The sequence below is a fragment of the Mucor velutinosus genome (genome assembly GCF_035048745.1).
Source record: "Mucor velutinosus strain NIH1002 chromosome Unknown tig00001555, whole genome shotgun sequence".
NCBI lineage: Eukaryota > Fungi > Mucoromycota > Mucoromycetes > Mucorales > Mucoraceae > Mucor > Mucor velutinosus.
The window spans coordinates 7,275-33,336 of NW_027041902.1; the positions used below are offsets into that span (position 1 = coordinate 7,275).

Below are 26,062 nucleotides of genomic sequence, written 5' to 3' on the forward strand. Positions count from 1 at the left end.
ACATGCACAGTTGCAGGAGCAACAGCAGTAGTATGAGTGTGTAATACAACATAACAACTAATATTGTTTCATATGAAGCAACAGAGGCAACACAAACAACAACCCACGGCCATATAACAAAGTATTACAGCGGTAATACAAGAATATAACAGTGCATGATGCTTGTTGTTCATATATACGAAGCAACAACATTACAGTTATTTGTTGAGCTGATCATATCACAGCCAACAAAAGAAAGAAAAAAAAAACGCAACAACGCAAACATTATGAATGCATTATCACGAGAAAGGAAGCAATAATACAAACGTCCAAAGAAGTTTTATATTATTGCGACCAGATGAAAAAAGATACTTACCATTTACCACCACAACCCAAGATAATAGACCAGAAAGCCAGCATACAGCAGACATCAGACCAAAGGATACACAAACACCAGAGAAAGACCGCAGAAGCAACAATAGACCATCAAAGCGAGCACCATCAAATAAGCAGCAAAAGACTAGAAATGGGTCCCAAAATAGAACAATTCACAGTATAGCTACAGTACAAAACGCGTTAACATTGTATCCTACGTCTACTGAGCTGCTGTCAATCATACTTGCTTTAGTTCCATCAACAAAGATAGCCTTGTTTCATCAGTAAAAGGTTTGCAAAATAATTAAAAAAAGGGGGGGGGGGAAAACGCTAGTAATATAAAAAGGAAAAAATGCTAATAATAAAAGATTGAGGTTGGAAACCGTCACTAGTCTCAATATAATATGGAGTAAGCACTGGAGACTTGACAGCTTGCTTACAGGACAGCAAAGCAAGATTGGGGTTAGCAGTTTCTACCGCAAGGTTTGCCAACACCTTGTTTATCGATCGGTCAATTGTAATTAAGAGGCTGTATTTAACAAAGGTAGCAAATTTTGCGTTCCAATTTAGCCACACACTGCAAAAACGGTATTTCAAAATATCCATAGCCCAGCCTTTATATTGCTCAAAATAAGGATCCATAGATATCTAAAGTCTTTCAACCTCAATACCATGCGATTATGATGATAAACACCGCTTCCAGCTAAACCAAACTTAGGGTAGAATTCAGAGGAAAATCGAATGATACCACTTTTAAGTGGATTAGCCCAAGTTATTAGCCTGATTTTTGATAGGATAGCTTTTGCAATTTTTTGATGGCTTTTAATACATTGCCACATTTTTATCATCAAAACTTTACTTTTAATACCTATCATGGTGTAGAGCAAACGAAATCTTTTCGAATGAGCCCTGTCTCAAAACTCTAGCATGTCGCTATCAGGAGATATTCACAGATTTATACATCCAAAAAAATTGTCATCCAGATTTTCGCCTTGCTATTACAGGCAAATTCTGGCCAAAAGTCGATGATTTTGCACGAGGAAATTTTTGATCATATCTCGGGAAAGATACATTGTATTTACGTAAAACAAAAACCATTCGATAGCTCTACTCTGGATCTATTATTCTGAAAAGGCTTTAAGTCTTAAATGTACGTTTTCTTCATGATTTTGTTTAAAATTGTGTATTTGCTGTCCAAAATCCACCGATCAAGGCTAGCTTTTGCTACAGTGGAGCACCACATGGACGTTTCCATGCTATTATTAAAAGGAAAACGGGAGTTTTTTTTTTTTGCCAGTGTAAAATCCAGTTTGGAAGTCCAAACCCCAATTTTTCGCAAGGAAGCTTTGCAGATACTTAAATGAGGCCTCATTTTGTAGAGCAAACACAGAGCAGCAAGACTTAATCAATGCTTGGTTGAGTTTTGACATTTGAACAAAGAATAGCGTCGAAACACTAGCCTTTCTATATTGCTTTACTCTACATTTCACCCGCTGTAATTATTTGGCAACCAATGCATGTAGCATCTGAAAATCCCTTTACATGTTTGACAACCCCTCCTCAAAGTAGGCATTTCATCTTTCTGATATAAAGTCGCCACCATCAACATAGGATGCGAAAAAAGCTGTTCCTTCCTCCTCTTCTTGCTGAGATCCGAAGCACAACCTTCAACCCTTTGCCAAACCATAATACAACAGCAAGATATCATCAACAAACGGTTTTGAATACAACCTTTCCCAACATTCCATCCATCCATTTATTACTCATAATCACTTGTCTTCAACATTGTCTTATTTCCAATAATCCTTTCAATCTAAAATCTAATAATTACACTGCCGTTTTTATCGCAAGCTTCCTCATACGACCATCCTACTTTCAAAGCGAATTTCAATATCTCAAATCTCAATTTTGGATAACCTAGCCTCGAAATCAAAAGCTCTTTTGTTAAGGAGTGTTTCTATCGCAACTATTAGCCTAGAATCAATGCCGCCGTAGAAGATATTTGCTGTTCAATTGATTCATTTGACTCGTACAGGCAGTTTTTGTAAAAAGAAGTTGTGAAATCAAATGAATCTAAAGCCCTATTCATTGACAGCAAGGAAAAAGGTATACTCCTTGAAGCATAAAACGTTTTATTATAGTTTTCAATAGTTAACTGACTATTGTTTGGTAATGGGATGGCCAGAATACTGTTGTAACATCAATGTAAACAACACTGCTGCCCTAAAGTAGTACCAATACAACCTCCCCGCATAATAAATGTAAAACAATTTCCTCATCATATTAAACTGTTGTGCAATGAATGCCAGATTGAATAGTTGCATCGTATTATCTTACTATTAAATGAAGTAGTAGGCATTAAATGGTATCTATTTGGCTACCCTTTTATTATAATTTTAAATGACCAATTGATAGGAGATCAACTAGCTAGAATCCTTTGGTGCTTCAAACTCTCAGCCAATCAAATCGCTTGAAAACTCCGCGGACCTGAAAAAAATTTTGCGAGGGTTTCCCCCTGTTTTGATGTGAGGCAAAATTTTAAGCGCCGCTATATAGCTATATAGCTGTTACTATCATCAAATTTCCCTCAGGTGCTAGAGCATGCCTTACTTACACCACCTAGCTTTAAATTCAGGCATTGAGACCCTCAATCATCACTAAAGTAAGTAGCGATAACCAAGTGGAGGCGGCCTATCTACCTCCTGGTGTCGGATAATGTCTTGTTGAGCTTCAGCGATAGGCACATCCACACAACGTAAAAAAAAGGTATGCTTCAAAGAAACATAATAAAAGAAAAAAAAAGGAAAGGAAGGAAACAACATCATGCTACAGTACTATAGGAGTATAGTAGTATATGTAAGCAAAGAAAAAAAAAGGATACTCACGCGCAATGAGTCAAAGAAAAGCATAGCAAATACAAAATCAAAGATGTTTATAACAGCTCATTGTTGTTGCAACAGAAATACATACATGAGCAACGTGTATGGTAATAATCTGATGTAAAGCAACACAAACATGCACAGTTGCAGGAGCAACAGCAGTAGTATGAGTGTGTAATACAACATAACAACTAATATTGTTTCATATGAAGCAACAGAGGCAACACAAACAACAACCCACGGCCATATAACAAAGTATTACAGCGGTAATACAAGAATATAACAGTGCATGATGCTTGTTGTTCATATATACGAAGCAACAACATTACAGTTATTTGTTGAGCTGATCATATCACAGCCAACAAAAGAAAGAAAAAAAAAACGCAACAACGCAAACATTATGAATGCATTATCACGAGAAAGGAAGCAATAATACAAACGTCCAAAGAAGTTTTATATTATTGCGACCAGATGAAAAAAGATACTTACCATTTACCACCACAACCCAAGATAATAGACCAGAAAGCCAGCATACAGCAGACATCAGACCAAAGGATACACAAACACCAGAGAAAGACCGCAGAAGCAACAATAGACCATCAAAGCGAGCACCATCAAATAAGCAGCAAAAGACTAGAAATGGGTCCCAAAATAGAACAATTCACAGTATAGCTACAGTACAAAACGCGTTAACATTGTATCCTACGTCTACTGAGCTGCTGTCAATCATACTTGCTTTAGTTCCATCAACAAAGATAGCCTTGTTTCATCAGTAAAAGGTTTGCAAAATAATTAAAAAAAGGGGGGGGGGGAAAACGCTAGTAATATAAAAAGGAAAAAATGCTAATAATAAAAGATTGAGGTTGGAAACCGTCACTAGTCTCAATATAATATGGAGTAAGCACTGGAGACTTGACAGCTTGCTTACAGGACAGCAAAGCAAGATTGGGGTTAGCAGTTTCTACCGCAAGGTTTGCCAACACCTTGTTTATCGATCGGTCAATTGTAATTAAGAGGCTGTATTTAACAAAGGTAGCAAATTTTGCGTTCCAATTTAGCCACACACTGCAAAAACGGTATTTCAAAATATCCATAGCCCAGCCTTTATATTGCTCAAAATAAGGATCCATAGATATCTAAAGTCTTTCAACCTCAATACCATGCGATTATGATGATAAACACCGCTTCCAGCTAAACCAAACTTAGGGTAGAATTCAGAGGAAAATCGAATGATACCACTTTTAAGTGGATTAGCCCAAGTTATTAGCCTGATTTTTGATAGGATAGCTTTTGCAATTTTTTGATGGCTTTTAATACATTGCCACATTTTTATCATCAAAACTTTACTTTTAATACCTATCATGGTGTAGAGCAAACGAAATCTTTTCGAATGAGCCCTGTCTCAAAACTCTAGCATGTCGCTATCAGGAGATATTCACAGATTTATACATCCAAAAAAATTGTCATCCAGATTTTCGCCTTGCTATTACAGGCAAATTCTGGCCAAAAGTCGATGATTTTGCACGAGGAAATTTTTGATCATATCTCGGGAAAGATACATTGTATTTACGTAAAACAAAAACCATTCGATAGCTCTACTCTGGATCTATTATTCTGAAAAGGCTTTAAGTCTTAAATGTACGTTTTCTTCATGATTTTGTTTAAAATTGTGTATTTGCTGTCCAAAATCCACCGATCAAGGCTAGCTTTTGCTACAGTGGAGCACCACATGGACGTTTCCATGCTATTATTAAAAGGAAAACGGGAGTTTTTTTTTTTTGCCAGTGTAAAATCCAGTTTGGAAGTCCAAACCCCAATTTTTCGCAAGGAAGCTTTGCAGATACTTAAATGAGGCCTCATTTTGTAGAGCAAACACAGAGCAGCAAGACTTAATCAATGCTTGGTTGAGTTTTGACATTTGAACAAAGAATAGCGTCGAAACACTAGCCTTTCTATATTGCTTTACTCTACATTTCACCCGCTGTAATTATTTGGCAACCAATGCATGTAGCATCTGAAAATCCCTTTACATGTTTGACAACCCCTCCTCAAAGTAGGCATTTCATCTTTCTGATATAAAGTCGCCACCATCAACATAGGATGCGAAAAAAGCTGTTCCTTCCTCCTCTTCTTGCTGAGATCCGAAGCACAACCTTCAACCCTTTGCCAAACCATAATACAACAGCAAGATATCATCAACAAACGGTTTTGAATACAACCTTTCCCAACATTCCATCCATCCATTTATTACTCATAATCACTTGTCTTCAACATTGTCTTATTTCCAATAATCCTTTCAATCTAAAATCTAATAATTACACTGCCGTTTTTATCGCAAGCTTCCTCATACGACCATCCTACTTTCAAAGCGAATTTCAATATCTCAAATCTCAATTTTGGATAACCTAGCCTCGAAATCAAAAGCTCTTTTGTTAAGGAGTGTTTCTATCGCAACTATTAGCCTAGAATCAATGCCGCCGTAGAAGATATTTGCTGTTCAATTGATTCATTTGACTCGTACAGGCAGTTTTTGTAAAAAGAAGTTGTGAAATCAAATGAATCTAAAGCCCTATTCATTGACAGCAAGGAAAAAGGTATACTCCTTGAAGCATAAAACGTTTTATTATAGTTTTCAATAGTTAACTGACTATTGTTTGGTAATGGGATGGCCAGAATACTGTTGTAACATCAATGTAAACAACACTGCTGCCCTAAAGTAGTACCAATACAACCTCCCCGCATAATAAATGTAAAACAATTTCCTCATCATATTAAACTGTTGTGCAATGAATGCCAGATTGAATAGTTGCATCGTATTATCTTACTATTAAATGAAGTAGTAGGCATTAAATGGTATCTATTTGGCTACCCTTTTATTATAATTTTAAATGACCAATTGATAGGAGATCAACTAGCTAGAATCCTTTGGTGCTTCAAACTCTCAGCCAATCAAATCGCTTGAAAACTCCGCGGACCTGAAAAAAATTTTGCGAGGGTTTCCCCCTGTTTTGATGTGAGGCAAAATTTTAAGCGCCGCTATATAGCTATATAGCTGTTACTATCATCAAATTTCCCTCAGGTGCTAGAGCATGCCTTACTTACACCACCTAGCTTTAAATTCAGGCATTGAGACCCTCAATCATCACTAAAGTAAGTAGCGATAACCAAGTGGAGGCGGCCTATCTACCTCCTGGTGTCGGATAATGTCTTGTTGAGCTTCAGCGATAGGCACATCCACACAACGTAAAAAAAAGGTATGCTTCAAAGAAACATAATAAAAGAAAAAAAAAGGAAAGGAAGGAAACAACATCATGCTACAGTACTATAGGAGTATAGTAGTATATGTAAGCAAAGAAAAAAAAAGGATACTCACGCGCAATGAGTCAAAGAAAAGCATAGCAAATACAAAATCAAAGATGTTTATAACAGCTCATTGTTGTTGCAACAGAAATACATACATGAGCAACGTGTATGGTAATAATCTGATGTAAAGCAACACAAACATGCACAGTTGCAGGAGCAACAGCAGTAGTATGAGTGTGTAATACAACATAACAACTAATATTGTTTCATATGAAGCAACAGAGGCAACACAAACAACAACCCACGGCCATATAACAAAGTATTACAGCGGTAATACAAGAATATAACAGTGCATGATGCTTGTTGTTCATATATACGAAGCAACAACATTACAGTTATTTGTTGAGCTGATCATATCACAGCCAACAAAAGAAAGAAAAAAAAAACGCAACAACGCAAACATTATGAATGCATTATCACGAGAAAGGAAGCAATAATACAAACGTCCAAAGAAGTTTTATATTATTGCGACCAGATGAAAAAAGATACTTACCATTTACCACCACAACCCAAGATAATAGACCAGAAAGCCAGCATACAGCAGACATCAGACCAAAGGATACACAAACACCAGAGAAAGACCGCAGAAGCAACAATAGACCATCAAAGCGAGCACCATCAAATAAGCAGCAAAAGACTAGAAATGGGTCCCAAAATAGAACAATTCACAGTATAGCTACAGTACAAAACGCGTTAACATTGTATCCTACGTCTACTGAGCTGCTGTCAATCATACTTGCTTTAGTTCCATCAACAAAGATAGCCTTGTTTCATCAGTAAAAGGTTTGCAAAATAATTAAAAAAAGGGGGGGGGGGAAAACGCTAGTAATATAAAAAGGAAAAAATGCTAATAATAAAAGATTGAGGTTGGAAACCGTCACTAGTCTCAATATAATATGGAGTAAGCACTGGAGACTTGACAGCTTGCTTACAGGACAGCAAAGCAAGATTGGGGTTAGCAGTTTCTACCGCAAGGTTTGCCAACACCTTGTTTATCGATCGGTCAATTGTAATTAAGAGGCTGTATTTAACAAAGGTAGCAAATTTTGCGTTCCAATTTAGCCACACACTGCAAAAACGGTATTTCAAAATATCCATAGCCCAGCCTTTATATTGCTCAAAATAAGGATCCATAGATATCTAAAGTCTTTCAACCTCAATACCATGCGATTATGATGATAAACACCGCTTCCAGCTAAACCAAACTTAGGGTAGAATTCAGAGGAAAATCGAATGATACCACTTTTAAGTGGATTAGCCCAAGTTATTAGCCTGATTTTTGATAGGATAGCTTTTGCAATTTTTTGATGGCTTTTAATACATTGCCACATTTTTATCATCAAAACTTTACTTTTAATACCTATCATGGTGTAGAGCAAACGAAATCTTTTCGAATGAGCCCTGTCTCAAAACTCTAGCATGTCGCTATCAGGAGATATTCACAGATTTATACATCCAAAAAAATTGTCATCCAGATTTTCGCCTTGCTATTACAGGCAAATTCTGGCCAAAAGTCGATGATTTTGCACGAGGAAATTTTTGATCATATCTCGGGAAAGATACATTGTATTTACGTAAAACAAAAACCATTCGATAGCTCTACTCTGGATCTATTATTCTGAAAAGGCTTTAAGTCTTAAATGTACGTTTTCTTCATGATTTTGTTTAAAATTGTGTATTTGCTGTCCAAAATCCACCGATCAAGGCTAGCTTTTGCTACAGTGGAGCACCACATGGACGTTTCCATGCTATTATTAAAAGGAAAACGGGAGTTTTTTTTTTTTGCCAGTGTAAAATCCAGTTTGGAAGTCCAAACCCCAATTTTTCGCAAGGAAGCTTTGCAGATACTTAAATGAGGCCTCATTTTGTAGAGCAAACACAGAGCAGCAAGACTTAATCAATGCTTGGTTGAGTTTTGACATTTGAACAAAGAATAGCGTCGAAACACTAGCCTTTCTATATTGCTTTACTCTACATTTCACCCGCTGTAATTATTTGGCAACCAATGCATGTAGCATCTGAAAATCCCTTTACATGTTTGACAACCCCTCCTCAAAGTAGGCATTTCATCTTTCTGATATAAAGTCGCCACCATCAACATAGGATGCGAAAAAAGCTGTTCCTTCCTCCTCTTCTTGCTGAGATCCGAAGCACAACCTTCAACCCTTTGCCAAACCATAATACAACAGCAAGATATCATCAACAAACGGTTTTGAATACAACCTTTCCCAACATTCCATCCATCCATTTATTACTCATAATCACTTGTCTTCAACATTGTCTTATTTCCAATAATCCTTTCAATCTAAAATCTAATAATTACACTGCCGTTTTTATCGCAAGCTTCCTCATACGACCATCCTACTTTCAAAGCGAATTTCAATTCGAAATTCAAAGAGAAATCAAAAGAGAAACAAAACCGAATAGAGAAAAGAGGCGAGCGATGATTCCAAGGTATAGCCCATGCTCTCAGTTACAAGCCATATTGGACCGTTTTTACAGGTACCACGCCAAAATTATGACTGGAATATGTGATGTCGCTTCACTTACTGTCTATAGTTGTACTTATCTATAGTCGGTATGAGTAATGATTAAAAAAAAGGGTTATTACTAACAATTACACCGGATTACAATGACAGTAATCCAGACGATGTACAAGTGAGGAGTGAGGTATTGCACATGCGATTAGATAGTGATTATAATAGTAGAGTATACCTCAGACAGTTGTGGTTAGCGAGATGGAATTTTTGCAGTTACTGATATTCACAAGCAGACAACGCTTTTGTTTTGGCACCGTTAGTTTGTTTTGCACTGACAATTACTTTTTTTTAATCTATCTTGGCAGAGCAGATCACCCTCCTGAATGCTCATCTTTCCAATTTCTCTCGCTCATTCATCCCTCAGAAGAAGTAGGATAGTAACAACAAAGGAGCTAAATGAGCTATGGCGATAAATGATGTTTGTTTACTTTTGTCAGTTTCTTAAACCAGTTTTTGATAAACAGTCTGCAGTGCGTCGTATCGTATCTTGTATGCATATACACAAACAGAGAAAAAGTTGATTTAAGGTTCAGGGGGAAGGAAGGCGTGTATCACAAAGAGGAAGGGGACATGGCTGATTGCTCTTCATAAATTGGCAAGCACCCGCATCTCGATCCTTTCCTTCCTCTTCTTTCTCCACTCCATTATCAATATGTTTCTTGAGGTTTTAATGGCTGATGCCAGCCAGTTACAAGTCCTCGGCGTGGCAAGCATCTTTGTTGGTTTGACATACTTGATGTATGTCCGCTATTATCGATACCAGTTTGTCAATAGCATTATCAGAAAGTATCCTGATCCTAATATTGTGCTTGAGAATCATGATATTGCCATGGAGATTTACAGCAACATCTTTCGCAAAGAATTCCCATGTAGGTGTTATTTGCATTGGTTGTATCACATGTATTGATCTATGCGTGCTATCTTAGTATTTGCACGTTCATCACTTGAATTTGCATTGTTCAAGCCGTTTGCCACACCCTCTGTAAGCAAGCTTCTTGTTTCCACTCGAGAGTTTCTGGACCGATGCCCTCGTCGTGCTGAAGATACAGAGCTCATCTTATCAGAGATCATTGATGCATACCCACGTATCCAAAATGAGATGCGCAACAACCCTCACATTTCGGAGAAGGATATATGCCAGCAGTATGAGCGACGGGAAGCATCTATCAATCGGTTGAATGAACTGCATGGAAAGTACAATATCTCCAACGACGACTATCTGTACACCTTGGTTTTGTTTGTAGCAGAGCCAATTCGATGGATTAACAACTGGGAATGGAGAACTCTGGATATTCGAGAAGTGAATGTAAGTTGGGCCCGAATTTTTACCCGCATCCTATTGAAACAATGCGATGTAGGCTATCTTCAAGGTCTGGCATGAAATTGGTACCAAAATGCACATCAAGGACATTCCGGATACCTTGGATGAATGGTACGAGATACAAAAGAAATACGAATTCACGTCTGTGACATACCATCCTGCCAACTGGAAGTGTGCCGATCCAACGATAAAGCATCTAGGAAGAAGATTACCCGGATTTATGCTTCCAATGCTGTACAAGATCTTGCCCTGTTTATTGGAGGATGGAGAATGCAGAGCATTTGGTATCAAGACAGCGTCTAGTCTAATGCGGTTATTCTTCAACTGCACCATATTCACACGAGCCATGTTTATCAGATACTTTTGCTTTCCACGGGATATGTTTGATCTGCGTACGCCTTTCTATCCCAATGAAAAGGGAAGATACATGCCGCACTATACAGTCTATCATCCAGCTATCTATACTGAAGGCTATCGTATTGAAGAGCTTGGCCCTGAAAAGTTCATGCCAAAATGTCCTGTTTTCCATGGAACGCCATCATCATCGTAAATCTGAATGCATGAAATAAATAGTTACATCTATTTTAACGAGATTGAGGGAGTGAGAGTGACCCAGACAACACTAAAAAGCTTGGGTCTTTTTACTGCTAGATTCACAAAACAAACATACTCACACACCATCGTTTATCATGTGCACAGATATGATATATATAGTCAGGATCGCGCAGAGGACTATGTTACTGCCCTTGACATGTTTAGACGCTGCACTCTGTGGGTGTACTTGTAAAGTCAATCAACGAATAATGGAATAGAAACCCCATATTTTTATTATTAAATATTATCAACATTGTAATTTTTTCTGTTTCTTTAGTGAGTATAGCTAAAAAGCTTGATATTAGTTCCGTTATTAACAAGTAAAATATAAATAAAAAAGAGAAAGGTATATATGTATAAGGATAAAAGAGTATAAGTAAGATTACTTTGCACGACCAAGTCTTTCTGAAGCCCTTGAGTGCAGCTGAACCAATGTGGCCGAAGTGGGAGCCCCACCAAGCGCACCGCCAGCACCGCCAACACCGCCAGCACCACTCACACCAGAGATATGGCTTGCATTTTCAAAGGAGTCGGCAGACGATGTTGTAGAGTGCACCCTGTGAATACCGTATGCTTTGTTTTCTGGAATCTGCGATAAATGACGAGATTGGAATTGTTGATGTTGTTGAGGCTGAGGTGTAGAAGGCGTTGTTGACGAAGGAGATTTTGTTGCTTCCTCTTTCTTGGCTCGTCTGATGGCCACAACCAGTGCATTCAGCCAAGCATCCATGTCATCCTCTGTCGATGCACAGAGCACATAGCTTCTTTTTGGGATGATCAGTTTGAAGCAGTACTGTTTGCTTTTACTCACAGGGTCAATTTCCAAAGAATCAATGATGTGGTGTAGAGGAATGATGCGATGTGGTGAATACTCTTTGTCGTCCTCGTAATAGGCCAACGTATCCGTGCGTAGCACAAACCAACGCTTTCTCCAGCCCTGTTACCAACATTGGTTTAATCCACCATTTGCTGTTCAGTGCTAATACAACAAACCTTATTGCGACCCAATTTCAAAAGATAGCCTTCGATCAGCACTCTGTTTCTGCTCTCTTCAGACTGAATGTTAGCTCTATCCACACTGTACTCTTCATCGTCTTCTGAGCTTGCAATGCCTTCAATGACACTCATTTGATTTGTGTGATCAGATGAAGGAGATAGCGGGTAAGTGTGACCTAGAGCATATTCGCTCAGTGGAGTCGAGTGTGAGTTGTTGGGTGATGTCGTCTGTTTCTTGCGCTTTGGAATATCCACAGGTTTAATTTTAGAAATAATTTCATTATTTGACCAAGAGGGAGGTGATGCTGCTAGTGTTCCTCCTGCTGCTGCTGTTGCTGTTGTTCCTCCTCCTCCTGCCGCTGCTCCTGCTACAGAAGATCTGGCTGAATTATCATATGTTCCGCTAGACTGACGTCGCTGATTTTGCATGACATTGGCAGCATGGTTTGATTTGTACAATGTAATGACATCTTTGGCAAACTCCTGGTCACGGTCAATGGAGCTGGTATCATCATCTGCGTCGTATAAGCGTAGCTCTTCCTTGGCTTGATTGACTAGTTTGAACCAATCATCCATGTCTTGCTGGTCATTTGCTTGCACATAGTACATTCTTTTGGCAGTGACAAATGCAAACACAAATTTGTACTTGTGCTTTGATGTTACTTGCACTACTTTGTGGATTTCGTGTAAATCAATGATTCGCAGCAGTTTGTATTCCTGGTTGTCGATTTCATCAGTGAGTTGGGGCTCTAGCAGATCATGCTGGTATCCTACCTTCTTGTCCTTGTACATGGCTAATTTAGTGGTGCGAAGTACAAACCAGCGCTTCTTCCAAGTCTATAAACAAAGTAAATTTTCCATGATCTACATCCATGCTGATGGTATAGGTGGTACATACTCTTCGCTTTTCGCCCTTCTTTAGCAAGTAACCTGCTTTAAGCACCTTTTCAGTTTCGAGCAGTTCCAAAGCCTCTGCCGACATGGGCTCCATAGTCTGTTCGTCATCGTCATTGTCGCCATCAGACAAGCGGTGATCGTCCTCATCTTCACTCAAGACAATACGAGCACTTTTGGTATTGGATGATGACAAGACGCTGCTGTGGTGGTTGTTGCTCTACAACAAGATGTTAGCGACAGATGCCATGTGTGTACAGCACATTCTGCTTGTTTACATTGGTGTGTTTTAATATGGATATTGGCTCAGATTTGGGTTGATTTGATGGGCTAGACATTATGTAATAAAGAAAAAAAAAAAAAAAAAAAGAGAAAGAGAGAGAGAGAAAAAAGAGAGACACTCAACATCACACACCTTTTTTATTTACCCTCCCTCCCCCCCATAAACTCCCAACACATGTGACACAGATTTACATGTACCCAAATGGCTTCCACTCATTATCGAAATATCTATTAAACGAGTGATTAGCTCTCACTTGTATGGCTTATTCAGCACAACTGTACCCTGCGCCAAGCACACCTCCTAGGCCATTGGACTTTATGTCTGTGCTGCTGGTAACAATCCATTCTGGTACCATCATTCCAGTCCTTCTTGGTAGCAAATGCCATGCTGATTCAAAGCCGTCATGATCCACACCAGATATCACAATGGCAGTCGTCGTCTTGCTGATGGGATGCATAAACAGAATGCCTACACGCCCCAATCGAGTCAGTAAGAGAGGCATGCCCTACACTGGTCACTGAGAGCAAACAAACCTGTTCCAGGGTCTCTGTATGCTTTGTCTCCTACTTTGATACCCATGATGGTAGACGCTGTTGTCTTTTCAAATCCAATGTGCATAGGTTTATCGGCCAATAGAGACTCAAGACGCTTATTCTCATTCACTAGACCCAAATAAATGTGATAGGGATGATCAAGTATCATATTCGACGCTATTGCTTGCGTGTCGTACAGAATCATGGAATCGCCTCGGCCATACAAATACCAATCATGAGTAATTTGCAATGCAACATGCTTGTAATGACTGGAGCAAGATGGTATAATGACGACAAGCGGTTTTGTTGATTCGTACATTCGATGGATAGGACCGTAACTTGCAGCATTGCGTTCATTTGATTTGACACCTTCCAGCTATAACATGATAGAAAACTGTAAGCAGAACTCTAATTCCCTGTATACAAGCCAACTCACCTTCCATCGTTTGCTCTTTTTGCCATCAAAGCTTAATGACACACCGCCCTCTACAGTGTGATGTTTCTCAAGGTGGGAAAACTTATCTCCATCCACAATAAGCTTGTTGCAGCCCTTGAAATGCTTTGTGAATCGAAACGAGGCAATGTTGGTCGTTTTCAGCGTCAAGAGCGTCTTGGTGTTGCTGTTGTCACTTGTGAAAACACCTTTTATTTTGCCTAATCTGTAAGGGATCATCATCTGCTCAACGTGAATTCCAAATACACTTCCATTTCCAGCTGGATTCATCAATGTAATACAAAATTCATTTAGTTCCTTTTTCTCTTGCCGTGGTGAAGCGTGCTGATCCAGAAACTGCTGCACCGTCTTGTCGTGAAATACAGTATCCCACCAATGCCCTTGACCCATTACCTCTGATGGCCTAGTAAGTGTGTCAGTCTACTGCGTGTCCTGTTTATCAAACGCAACCCTACTTGATGGCAGCTGGCTGTCGCAAATGCCCATTCAGTATTCTGACGTATTTTCTTGTGTGTAACGGAGGTACGTTATCGTCTTGAGTGCCTACTCGTGGTAAAACTGCAATATGAACCTGTTTAAATCAAGTGTGGTATGAGGACGGGCTCATCATCATCATCATCATCATCATGACCAATTCCTTGCGTTACCATGTTGGATAAATGCAGATCATTGTTGTATTCTGCAATAGAAGATTCCAAGATCTATTGCGGCCATGTCAATCTAGACTGTTTTCGCATGCAGTGTGTACATACCCCTCTTAGCCATGGATCACAGTATGAGTTGCCAACCCAATTGGCAAAGGATACATAGTCCTGGATCTTGATGTAGCCGGCAGCCGGAACAACTGTTTCTTATTAGATATCGCAGGATGCCATATGTGCCCTGAGAGCATACAAACCTGCAATGATCTTGTCTGGGAAATGCACAGCTAAATGCCAGACACCTTGACCTCCATTGCTGTGGCCTAGTGTCATGATTAAAATTAATTTCACGCTCATAAAATTGCATTTCTCATTTTTAAATTACCCAACACGATTAATTTATCTAAACTACCAATATTCCAGTCTCGATCGTCTTGCGGCTTTAAGGTTCTTGCAGTTTCATGCGGTGCTGACACTATCAATTACAGTTAAAAAACCTTCCATCTGCCATTTTCCACCATGCAACCTGTATATACCAGTAACCCAATCTCCGCCTGTTGCGAAATCCATGCACTCAAAATGAGGTGGAAGCAATTCCTGAATGGCAGCAAGACCCTCCAGGGACCTGAACACATTCCGTGTGCTAGGTCCATGCCAATCATAACCCCTTTAGGACAGCAACGTTAGAAAAAAAAAAAGTTTGCAAGGAGAAACACTTACCATGGCGTCCTACCAGTTGGAAATACGACCCAGCATTGCTTTTGGGCTGGTATAGAGTTGATCCAAAAGGAAGAGTCTGTCTCTACTCCCGCACCATGAAGTGCAACAAGGATGGGTTTACTGGCATTAGAATTCAAGACATGAGGTCTCTTGGCCATGGCTAATTGAAACAGTCAGTTGACAGCATCACGTTTAAATTGCACCACTATACCATATTGAACAGTGTTGTCGTAATCCAGGAATGTGTATTTGAAGGCTGAAGTCAACCAATCAATGCATTGAACACTGCCAGTCGCTCTAACTGCAAACTCGTCTCCTCCTTCATCCATCGCATCGCCCTCCACAACGGCTGAGGTTGCAACAATCACATTATTGCTATCTTTAATGGCAAGACCGATACGAACCCAAAACCGCAATATGTAGGTGCTTGCTGGTAGAGATCCCCACTCTTTCTGAAAACTGAAGCCAACAGGGCGAGTTTGTCCAGGCAAGATACACAGCGGGCCATGATCCATGATCAATTCTGTCTTGTATTCCATAAAAAGGCCATTTTTGTTGCGAGATTCCAAAGAATGATCGTCCACAATGCATAATGTCACTGACTTGACTAGCATCGGATCGTCGCCTGCATTTTGGATGGATACACTCCCGTAAGAGCTTGCAAACCCAATGTCTTTTAAATAATCCGGCATCAACAGCTCGCATGATGCTGTTTGTTGATCAGCGGTGGCAGAGGGTGCAATCACCGCACAATCTTCAGGATACAGCAGTGCTTCGTCTTTGGGCTCTAGCTTGACATGGAATTGGCATTGTGGTGGTGATGTGCCGCCACCAAACATACGGACATCATGCACCATACGCACATCGATGGTGTGTGTTCCCTTGTCGAATTGGATCAGATGGGTGGTGGTGTTGTAGCCGTAGCAATCACTGTGGTAGCGTGTGCCATGAATGTGAAATTCAGAGACACCACTGATTTGCATAAACAGTTGCACTGGTTCGTGCGTGATGAGTATGCCTCGAGCCCAAGCTTGATACTGCTCAATCGACCATCCAAAAGGTACTCCATTCTCACTCCATCTAAGACGTGTCAATGTGGATCATTTTCGTGTATTGCATTGCCACTACCTACCTAGCATCTCGAAAATCAATCGGCCCCAATGTGTGATTGCTTGAATTGACCATTGTCCATCCAACAAAGCCGCCTTCCACCAGTTCCGAAGGGTATTTTGCACCCGTTGAGTACCTTAGTTTTTGAAAGCCACCTATGGAATGCATTTGTTTAGTTTGTCGTTCATGCGAAATCACCGCCTTAGGGCCCCGCCTGGATTACTGTTTCGCGTGGTTATGAGCAAGATACATCCCACTCGCTGGTTATAAGCGGTATAGTTGTAGTTGCTGTGCATATGATAGAGCAGCATTTGAATGATGTAGAGAGGCTGTATCTATCTGAAAGCATGCTGACCTCTTTCCGTCAAAATGGATGGAAAGCACCCGAGACTGATGTTCTCATAAATGCGTTTGACACACACCAGAGGGGGGCCCAATAGTTACAAACGCTTACCATAGTTCTCCAAAGGATCTGCGCCAAAATCTAGCTCTCGAGTGCCAATAGGAAACGGACCGAGCACTTGCCATGTCTTGCTCAGGATAAAGACACTCATACTCAACTGCAATATAAAGGTACAAGAAATAAATAGTAAACAATGGCGAAAGAGAGTGAATGCGCGCAGGTCACATTGATCGTGTGAGCCTATACTTCGGCACAGCATGTGATGCATTTATGTTTATGCTAAATGCAAGCTAAATTAAATCGCGTTTTGAGATGCTCTTTTTTTTTTCCCTCTTCTTCTCTTAAACAACAAGCATGACAATTTACGGCCACCGTCATAGCCATCACGCTACCACAGCAGATCATCCACCATTGGACAACGCGCCTCGCACACCAAGAAACATTACGCATTCTCGCATCAACAACTTTTTGGCAGATGGAGGTCAGTTCCACGGTATGGGGATCCACCGTGGACTCTGGAAGTTGCGGCAGTCAGGACCTCCCCATGTGGCATTGAAGGTGTACAGCGTGCCTGACTTGAAGGTAAAAAAGCAGCCTGTGATGGCATGGATAGGCTTTGTACTGACTCTATGCTTTCTATATAGCGTATCACATTCAAAGTAGGTGGCTACACATTTGGATTGGATGCTTTCACACAGTCAATGCTGAATTGCATAAATTAATTTTTAGGATGCTGTGTCACAAGAGTTCAAAGATTTCAAGCTTGGTCAGCACAGTTTTGGCCCTAGTTGGTCTACACATTGGTTTCATGTATCTATTGTCATCCCTCAAGAGTTGGAGGGACATCGGGTTTTCCTGCAATGGGACATGGGGTGCGAAGGCATGGTGTGGAGCACGGATGGCGTGCCTCTTCAGGGCCTCACTGGTGGATGTAAGTAGAGATCCCTGATAATAGATGCAGACATCTCACTGTTCTTTGTACAGCGGATCAGGCTCGCCATGATTTCATCGTTACCAACAAGGCAAGGTCAGGTGAAAAGTTCAAATTCTACATTGAAGCTGCTTGCAATGGCATGTTTGGTGTCGGTGCCAATGATGCCATGGTAGCAGATCCCAACCGATACTTCAACCTTGACAGGGCCGATTTGGTGGTTGCTAATGAGCCTATCCAAAAGCTGTACCATGACTTGTCGTAAGTGGCCTATCGCAAAAAAAAAAAAAAAAAAAAAATAGACGCTTACTCGTTCTCACTCTACTTTTGTAAGTATTATTCGTGGTATTGCCTACGACACAGATCAAGATTCTTCTCGAGCCAGAAAAGCATTATGGGTTGCCAATGAAGTCATCAATAACTTTATCGGTGATGATGATGAAGCCATTCAAGCATGTCTCGACCTGACAAACAACTTTTTGAGTGCCAAGAACGGCACTGGCCAGCATCAGATCACAGCGATTGGCAACTGTCATATTGATACAGCTTGGCTTTGGCCCTACGATGAAACAAAGCGCAAGGTTGCAAGATCATGGTCGAGTCAGTTGGACTTGATTGAAAGATACCCTGATTATGTCTTTACTGGATCCCAGGTACAGCAATATGAGTGGCTGAAGGAGTTGTATCCTGCTCTGTTTGATAAGATCCAAAAGGTTGAAAAGGGAGGTCAATGGGAGATCATTGGAGGAGTAAGTTGGTATAGAGTCTCTATTCTTCATGATACTAACGCTTGATTGCAATATGACCAGAGTTGGGTTGAGCATGGTAAGTACATGTGATTGCGGTTATATGGTGTCTTTGCAAGGGCTAACATCCACGCTCTCTAGATACAAACATGCCGGTAAAGTGCTTAATAAGGATATCTCTGCTGTTGCGTAACTAACACGGCTTCGATATATATATAGTCTGGAGAATCGCTTTGCAGGCAAATGCTCTTGGGGTATGTGCGTTTTAAACTGATAAAAGCCATCAACTAAATGTATGTGTAGTCAACGCTTTTTTGAAAAGCATTTTGGCAAGAGAACCCGAGTATTTTGGCTTCCTGATTCCTTTGGCTACTCTGCGCAGCTGCCTCAAGTGCTTCGTGAGTCAGGCTGCGATTACTTTTTTACTCAAAAGCTGTCTTGGAACAACATCAACAAGTTTCCTCTCTCCACTTTTTGGTGGACGGGTATTGACGATACTAAAATCTTGGCTCATTTGACACCTGCAGAAACATACACAGCATCTGTCACTGCTAGCGAAGTCTATAAGTGGTATGTTTGTTGTTTGCATGTTATGCGTGTGCGCGTTTCCTTGACATGTGTTATTTTGCAGTGCCAAAAATCATCACGACATTGAGAGCTCCAACGAGAGTTTATTAGTTTATGGGTATATGCCAACTTGACTAGTGGTTGTATTGATTTTGCTCATTACCAATGATACAATAGACACGGCGACGGTGGAGGCGGTCCTACACCTGAAATGTTGGAGAGACTTGAAAGAATGCGAAATGTGGACGGATTGCCTACTGTCAAGCCTGGAAGTGCAACGCAGTTTTTCGAGGGCCTCGAAAAGAACTCGGATAGACTACAGTCCTACAAAGGAGAATTGGTATGCAGACAGAGTTGCAAACCATCGTTTTGTACACTTGCGCTAAACGCCTCTTGTAGTATCTTGAGTTCCATCGCGGCACATATACCTCTCAAGCTCTTGTGAAACGAGGTAATCGCAAAGGCGAAGTCATTATGAGGGATGTAGAGATCTTGGCTACAGCTGCCAAACTTCTTTCCAATCAACAGAATGGATCAAACTACAAATATCCGATGGACGACATCAATCGCTTATGGAAACTGCTTTGCCTCAATCAATTTCATGATTGCTTGCCCGGATCTGCTATCAACTTGGCCTATGTCGATGTTCATAAGGTTGCTATTATTTGCACATACGACGGATACCAGTATTAATACATGCGTAGTTCCATCGTCAAGTCATTTCTGAATCTTCTTTATTGCGCCATCAATCGCAATCCTTCCTCATCTCTGAAAGACCTACAGATAGATCATCAGACAACGACAAAGAGAATCAGGGTGTCATTGTATTCAATACCCTGCCTTGGACTCGATCTGAAGTCATTGTATCTCCAGAAAAGGGCACTAAATGGTCTAGCCAACAATGGAAGGGTGAATATGAGTATTTGCTTGGTAAACATGGAATGAATGACCTACATGACATGAGCAATGTGTGAGTTGACATTTTATCATAGTGGAGAATGTGCCTGGTCTTGGGGCTTCTGGCTATGTTGAGCATGCAAAGGATTTTACATCTGTTTCTGAAGAGAAAGCAGCACGTGGTAGTATCTGATCTGAGTATTGTTGAGCAACAATCTAACACGATGGTTTATACGTAGCCTACGCAACCAAAGATGGTCTTTTTGTATTGGAGAACAATCATCTCAAAGCTTCATTCGATACAGATGGTCAGTTAGTAGAGTTGCTTGACAAGAACTCCAACAGGTAAAAGGAAAAACGAGTTGTTTAGTTCAATTTTGCTGATAACGCTGCATCACAGAGGTAATCTCATTCCCAAAGACTCCCGTGGCAACATTTTGCAACTGTATGAGGACGTGGTATGCATATATATATATATATATACACTAGTTGTAGGAAGTCAGTCTGTTAATTTCTCTTGAAATAGCCTACTTACTGGGATGCTTGGGATGGTGAGTTTCTTTAGACATGACGGAATGGAGTGAATGACTAACGACTGTTCTTATAGTTGAGATCTATCACCTTCAGAAATATGTCGAATTAAGGGGCCAAAAAAAGATGCATATTGTCTCCAACGGACCTCTGAAAGCTGAACTTGCCTTTGAGCACAAGATTTCTGATGTGAGCACCATTCAGCAAACCATCAGTCTTTCTTGTATTGGTGATCGTTTGGAGTTTGATAATCTGGTTGATTGGCATGAAAGCCATCAATTCTTGGTAAATACGGCACACAAATCAGGCACACACACACACACACACATACACACTACTCACACATGACATCTGTAGAAAGTTGAGTTTTCCTGGGACATTGTTACGGATTATGCGACTTATGATATCCAATATGGTGTTGTGAGACGCCCTACGCACTACAACACGACCATTGATTCTGCCAAATTTGAGGTAAAAGGAGGACATGGTGTGGTTTATTGCAAGCTAACATGATAATAGGTGTGTGGTCATAAATTTGCAGACATGTCTGAATCAAACTATGGCATTGCATTGATCAATGACTGCAAGTATGGCTATGCTACGCATGGAAAGACGCAACGCTTGTCCTTGTTGCGTGCACCCAAGGGTCCTGATGAACATGCTGATATGGGTAAGAGCCAATCTTCAAGAATGGATGTTTACGTATAGATCCTAACAGCCAGTGGAATGACAGGTCAGCACAAGTTCAAGTATGCCATCTACCCTCACCAGGGCAACTTTACTTCGTCCACTGTTATGCAGTCTGCTTTAGAGTTCAATACACCTCTTTCTATTCGGTGAGTGTTTTGGAGATCAAATAGATGGATACAGAGAGTGGTAGCTCATATGAATGATACAGACATGCCAAGGGCAAGCGCCTCAGTAGTGGCAAAATTGTGCCCTCTCTGTTCACTGTAGATGGCTCGAATCAAATCATCATTGATACAATCAAACTCGCTGAAGATGACCAAGGTAAAGGCAAGCAAGTTATTCTGCGTCTTTATGAAGCCTATGGAGGCAAGAGCAGTGCCATTTTAAAGAGGTATGTATAATGGTAGTGCTGGATATTCGAGCAACAAAGCATATAACATTGATCCTACTTGTAGTCATTTGAAGATCAAACATATCCAAGTCTCCAATATCTTGGAAGACGATACCAATCATGATTTGGAGGAGAAAGATGGCGGCTTCTTGGTCACACTTGGAGCATTTCAAATCTTGACGCTGAAGGTTGATTTGGATTAGTGTTTTATTTTGATTTCATCGAGTTCAATAAAGGTTAGCTTAGGACAATATATATATATGCTGATGGCTATGATTCTTTTGCTCTCAGATGGTATAGCACCATCACTCAACCTTTCAACAAGGAACCTATTCATGTCATTTTAACATATGGCAATGCCCGGAGGCCGAAAACATCGCTGTTGTTGAACAAGGTTCATGCAAAACAAATACGCCAAAGGCTTTTCTTTTTTCTCTGTTGTATCATGTTTAAAAAACTAATACTACTTGCCTTCATAGCGCCAGCAATAAAATGTCAGCAGCAAAGTAAAGACAGCTACAAGGAAAACTATGGCTTATACAACAACGTGTACAACTTTCCAAATGACTGTAAGCCTGAATCTGGAAGAACATGTTTCTACAATAAGCTGACGAAGTTCAATGATAGCAACTACAGAGAATGCTGGCGGTTATAGTGTAATAGAGAATCTCATCAAGCAAACGGAGAACGGACTCGAGATCCCCTTGCTGCTAAAAAGAAATGAAAGCTTTTATGGTCAAGCCATCCATGATTTGATAGTAAAAGTAGATTACGAGACAAGCGAAAGACTTCATGTCAAGGTATTCTTATGAATTGCAGCCTGCGATGTAAACATGCCGACTAACAGAGAACATACATAGATATATGATACAGAGCAAAAGCAAGTGCAAGTACCGGACTCTCCACTGGGTTTGGTACGCCCTCATGCTCAGACTACGGCAGGCAATCGTCGCAAGAAGACCACAGGCAACTACAAGTTCACATACACAAATAACTCTCACTTTGGATTCCAGATCACCCGTCAATCAGACAATGCCATCTTGTTTGACACCACTGGTCTTCCTCTGCTTTTCGAGGATCAGTATCTCGAGATTTCAACACGTCTGCCTGACACCAACATATACGGCATTGGAGAGACGATTGCACCCTTCAAACGCACGCACAATGTCACCACGTTATGGCCCAGAGATGCGCACGACAAGTACCAAAACATGTACGGCGCGCAGCCATTTTACATGGATATACGGCCCAACGGCACTGCATCGGGCACCTTTTTACTGAATGCACATGGTATGGACATTGTCACCACGGAGAATCGCATCACCTATAAAGCCATTGGCGGTGTGCTAGACTTTTACTTTTTTGTTCCCAACGATGGTCAGCCAAATTCAGTCGTCCAAGCGTACACTACACTAGTAGGAAAACCCATGATGCCCTCCTTGTGGATGCTGGGCTATCAAAATTGTCGCTACAAGTATCCTGACATGGATCATGTGGAGAGGGTAGTTCGTTTACACAATGAACACAATATACCTTTAGAGACACAGTGGATTGACATTGACTATATGGATGCTTGGAAGGACTTTACGTTTGATTCCATCCATTTTCCTCGAGATCGCATGGTGCAGTTCTCGGATCACCTACACATCAACAGCCAAAAGTTTGTCGTCATGGTGGATCCAGCCATTGCAGTGGATGATCACTATGCGCCGTACACCCGAGGCCAGGACATGGGCGTGTTTCTACAGAATGCTGATGGAACAGAATACAAAGGCTTTGTCTGGCCCGGCTACACTGCCTTTCCAGATTGGTGGCATCCCAATGTAACAGACTACTGGCACACATTGATTATCGACTGGATGCAGCTTCTCAAATTAGATGGCTTGTGGATTGACATGAATGAGCCATCTTCCTTTTGCTTGGGATCTTGCGGATCGCTAGGTGAGCCACATCCCACTGTGTCGCCTTGGATGAACAATTTGACAGAGCAACTGCGGCTGCATACACTGCAGGAAAGTGCTTTGAATGCAATGCCTACGCCTGAAGGAGAGACGAGAAACCTCTTGTACCCAAAGTATACCATCAACAATGGCGCTGGTAACTTGTCAGAGAAAACGGTAGCGATGAATGCTAGGCATTATGGCAATGTGTCGCATTATGATCTACACAACTTGTACGGTCATGCAGAGGGCTACATCACACGAGAGGTGCGTATTTAGGTCAATCCATTACCGCGCGAGATGTTCATTTTATATATATGGTAGGCCATCAAAAAGTACAATGCATCCTCGAGACCCTTTTTGCTCAGTAGATCCACCTTTGCTGGTAGCGGTCAATACATGGGACATTGGACAGGCGACATAATGTCTTCTTGGGATGACCTCAAGACCTCTATTGCCGATGTGCTCAACTTTCAAATGTACGGAATCAGCTACTCTGGTGCTGATATATGTGGTTTCGTAGGCAACACGACTGAGGAATTGTGCACGCGTTGGCAATCGCTAGGGGCGTTCTATCCATTTGCTCGTAACCACAACGGAGAGGGTACCATTGATCAAGAGCCCTATTTATGGGAATCTACAGCTGAGGCTACGCGTCGGGCACTGGCTGTCAGGTATGCACTACTACCCTACTTGTACACCCTGTTTGAGGAATCACATCGCTTAGGTACAGGCGTCTGGCGTCCTCTGATCTTTGAATACCCTCAATATGCAACTGATTTTGCCGAAAACGATCAGCAGTTCTTGGTAGGCACAGATATACTTGTGTCTCCTGTCTTGACGCAAAGTGAACGCAGTGTCCAAGCTCAGTTTCCACCAGGACTCTGGTACGACTGGTATAATTACACTCTGATCAACAGCACAAGCACAGCTGCTACTCAAATCGACGCACAGTTGACGCATATACCTGTGCATATTCGAGGCGGTGCTGTCATTGTCACAAAAACGCCTAAATTACTTGTCGTAGAGACTTATGCCACAGCGTTTCATCTTTTGATTGCGTTGGATCAAAAGCAGCAGGCGTATGGAAGATTGTACATGGACGATGGACATTCTGTGGAACCGACTCTCAAATCCAACGTCAATTTCATCTTTATCAACAACACACTTGTTATCAATGGCCAGTTTGGCTACCTGGATGCAGAGAGCATCGGTAATATCACCATTCTACATGGTGACCGTGATAGTCTATCTTATTCAAATGCAACTATCATCAGAAACAACAATCCGGACAAAGTGTATAATGCAACAACATATGATACACATACCACATTCGTTACAGATGGCTCATTATCACCAACTCAAGGTTATTCAATAAAGTTTCAGTGAATGCCATCAGCGGATACACATTCAGTTCAGAGTCGAAGAAATGATTAGCTCTTTTGTTTTCATCAAGTAATCATTGAAACCGTACAATTTACGAAAAAAGTGTCGTCGTGACCGATCAGGAACATATGAAATTTATTTACAAGCATGCAAATGAGATTCCGAGTGAAATAATATCCGTGAGGATACTCACATTCGACTCAAACCTCAAATGAGATTGAATCTTGTTGTTGTTGGTGAACATAAGCACACTCAGAATCTGCCAACTGTCAACAGAGATTTCAGCCATCGTTCCTATCAGTATTCTGATACAGGTTTTAAAAGATATCCCCATCGCACATCGAAATATCTTTTCAACCAGTGGCAGTAGTCTCTTTCAAATGAATATATTGCCTACATGCTATGTTGAAATACTGCAAATTGTGATTAGGAAGTTGCCATTGCGTATATTTTGGTGGTGAGCCAAGCTGACCGGCATTGTCAGATATGAATATACCCAGCAAAAGCAAAAGAAAGCATTCAGGTTAAGCCATAGTCCTTTCAAATCTATGATCCCTATTTAATCAGAATCACAATCATCATTGACATTATCAGAAAAGCATGTTGGTCAGCCAGCAGGGCCACCCACCGCCACCACCAACCAAAAATTATTCAAACTCAGCTTAATTTCTTCTGTTCAAAATTGGCCAGATTCTGTATTTTTTCGACTTCTTTAATCTGTTTTGTGAACTATTTCAGCACTCTATTTTGTAATCAATGACATCGCAACACTCTCTTCCTGAGTTGTAGACTCGTGTCGCTTGCAACAACAAGAAGGGCAAACAACGACAACAACAGCAAAATGTTTCATTCAACCCTACGTTGAACACCCCTCCTGCTGACTCGATCCAGAACGCGT

General features: G+C 40.8%; 5 protein-coding genes across 5 annotated transcripts; 3 read left to right on the forward strand and 2 right to left on the reverse strand.

The window, feature by feature from the left end:
* Nucleotides 1–9,788: 9,788 nt before the first annotated feature.
* ATC70_007968 (uncharacterized protein) lies at nucleotides 9,789–11,007 on the forward strand (the record flags this gene model as incomplete). The annotated part of the gene is made up of 3 exons (XM_064827224.1): nucleotides 9,789–10,005; nucleotides 10,063–10,442; nucleotides 10,495–11,007. 3 exons carry the CDS (start codon nucleotides 9,789–9,791, stop codon nucleotides 11,005–11,007), a joined length of 1,110 nt encoding a protein of 369 aa, XP_064687122.1.
* A 426-nt stretch (nucleotides 11,008–11,433) lies between these two features.
* On the reverse strand, nucleotides 11,434–13,279 carry ATC70_007969 (uncharacterized protein; the record flags this gene model as incomplete). The annotated part of the gene is made up of 5 exons (XM_064827225.1): nucleotides 11,434–11,988; nucleotides 12,045–12,764; nucleotides 12,822–12,884; nucleotides 12,946–13,161; nucleotides 13,220–13,279. The coding sequence occupies 5 exons, from the start codon at nucleotides 13,277–13,279 to the stop codon at nucleotides 11,434–11,436; spliced, it is 1,614 nt and encodes a 537-aa protein (XP_064687123.1).
* A 132-nt stretch (nucleotides 13,280–13,411) lies between these two features.
* Nucleotides 13,412–17,236, reverse strand: ATC70_007970 (uncharacterized protein; the record flags this gene model as incomplete). The annotated part of the gene is made up of 14 exons (XM_064827226.1): nucleotides 13,412–13,451; nucleotides 13,506–13,692; nucleotides 13,758–14,133; nucleotides 14,194–14,614; nucleotides 14,667–14,782; nucleotides 14,859–14,912; nucleotides 14,964–15,055; nucleotides 15,110–15,175; nucleotides 15,238–15,327; nucleotides 15,389–15,519; nucleotides 15,573–15,732; nucleotides 15,784–16,652; nucleotides 16,705–16,837; nucleotides 17,137–17,236. The coding sequence occupies 14 exons, from the start codon at nucleotides 17,234–17,236 to the stop codon at nucleotides 13,412–13,414; spliced, it is 2,835 nt and encodes a 944-aa protein (XP_064687124.1).
* Nucleotides 17,237–17,439: 203 nt separating this feature from the next.
* ATC70_007971 (uncharacterized protein) lies at nucleotides 17,440–22,041 on the forward strand (the record flags this gene model as incomplete). The annotated part of the gene is made up of 23 exons (XM_064827227.1): nucleotides 17,440–17,667; nucleotides 17,730–17,744; nucleotides 17,815–18,016; nucleotides 18,070–18,277; nucleotides 18,351–18,765; nucleotides 18,826–18,841; nucleotides 18,904–18,917; nucleotides 18,982–19,016; nucleotides 19,066–19,332; nucleotides 19,394–19,447; nucleotides 19,507–19,669; nucleotides 19,729–19,983; nucleotides 20,034–20,259; nucleotides 20,322–20,408; nucleotides 20,466–20,571; nucleotides 20,627–20,684; nucleotides 20,753–20,777; nucleotides 20,834–21,042; nucleotides 21,115–21,228; nucleotides 21,277–21,427; nucleotides 21,491–21,593; nucleotides 21,656–21,838; nucleotides 21,903–22,041. 23 exons carry the CDS (start codon nucleotides 17,440–17,442, stop codon nucleotides 22,039–22,041), a joined length of 3,273 nt encoding a protein of 1,090 aa, XP_064687125.1.
* Nucleotides 22,042–22,283: 242 nt separating this feature from the next.
* On the forward strand, nucleotides 22,284–25,167 carry ATC70_007972 (uncharacterized protein; the record flags this gene model as incomplete). The annotated part of the gene is made up of 4 exons (XM_064827228.1): nucleotides 22,284–22,407; nucleotides 22,466–22,638; nucleotides 22,699–24,045; nucleotides 24,103–25,167. The coding sequence occupies 4 exons, from the start codon at nucleotides 22,284–22,286 to the stop codon at nucleotides 25,165–25,167; spliced, it is 2,709 nt and encodes a 902-aa protein (XP_064687126.1).
* Nucleotides 25,168–26,062: the final 895 nt, after the last annotated feature.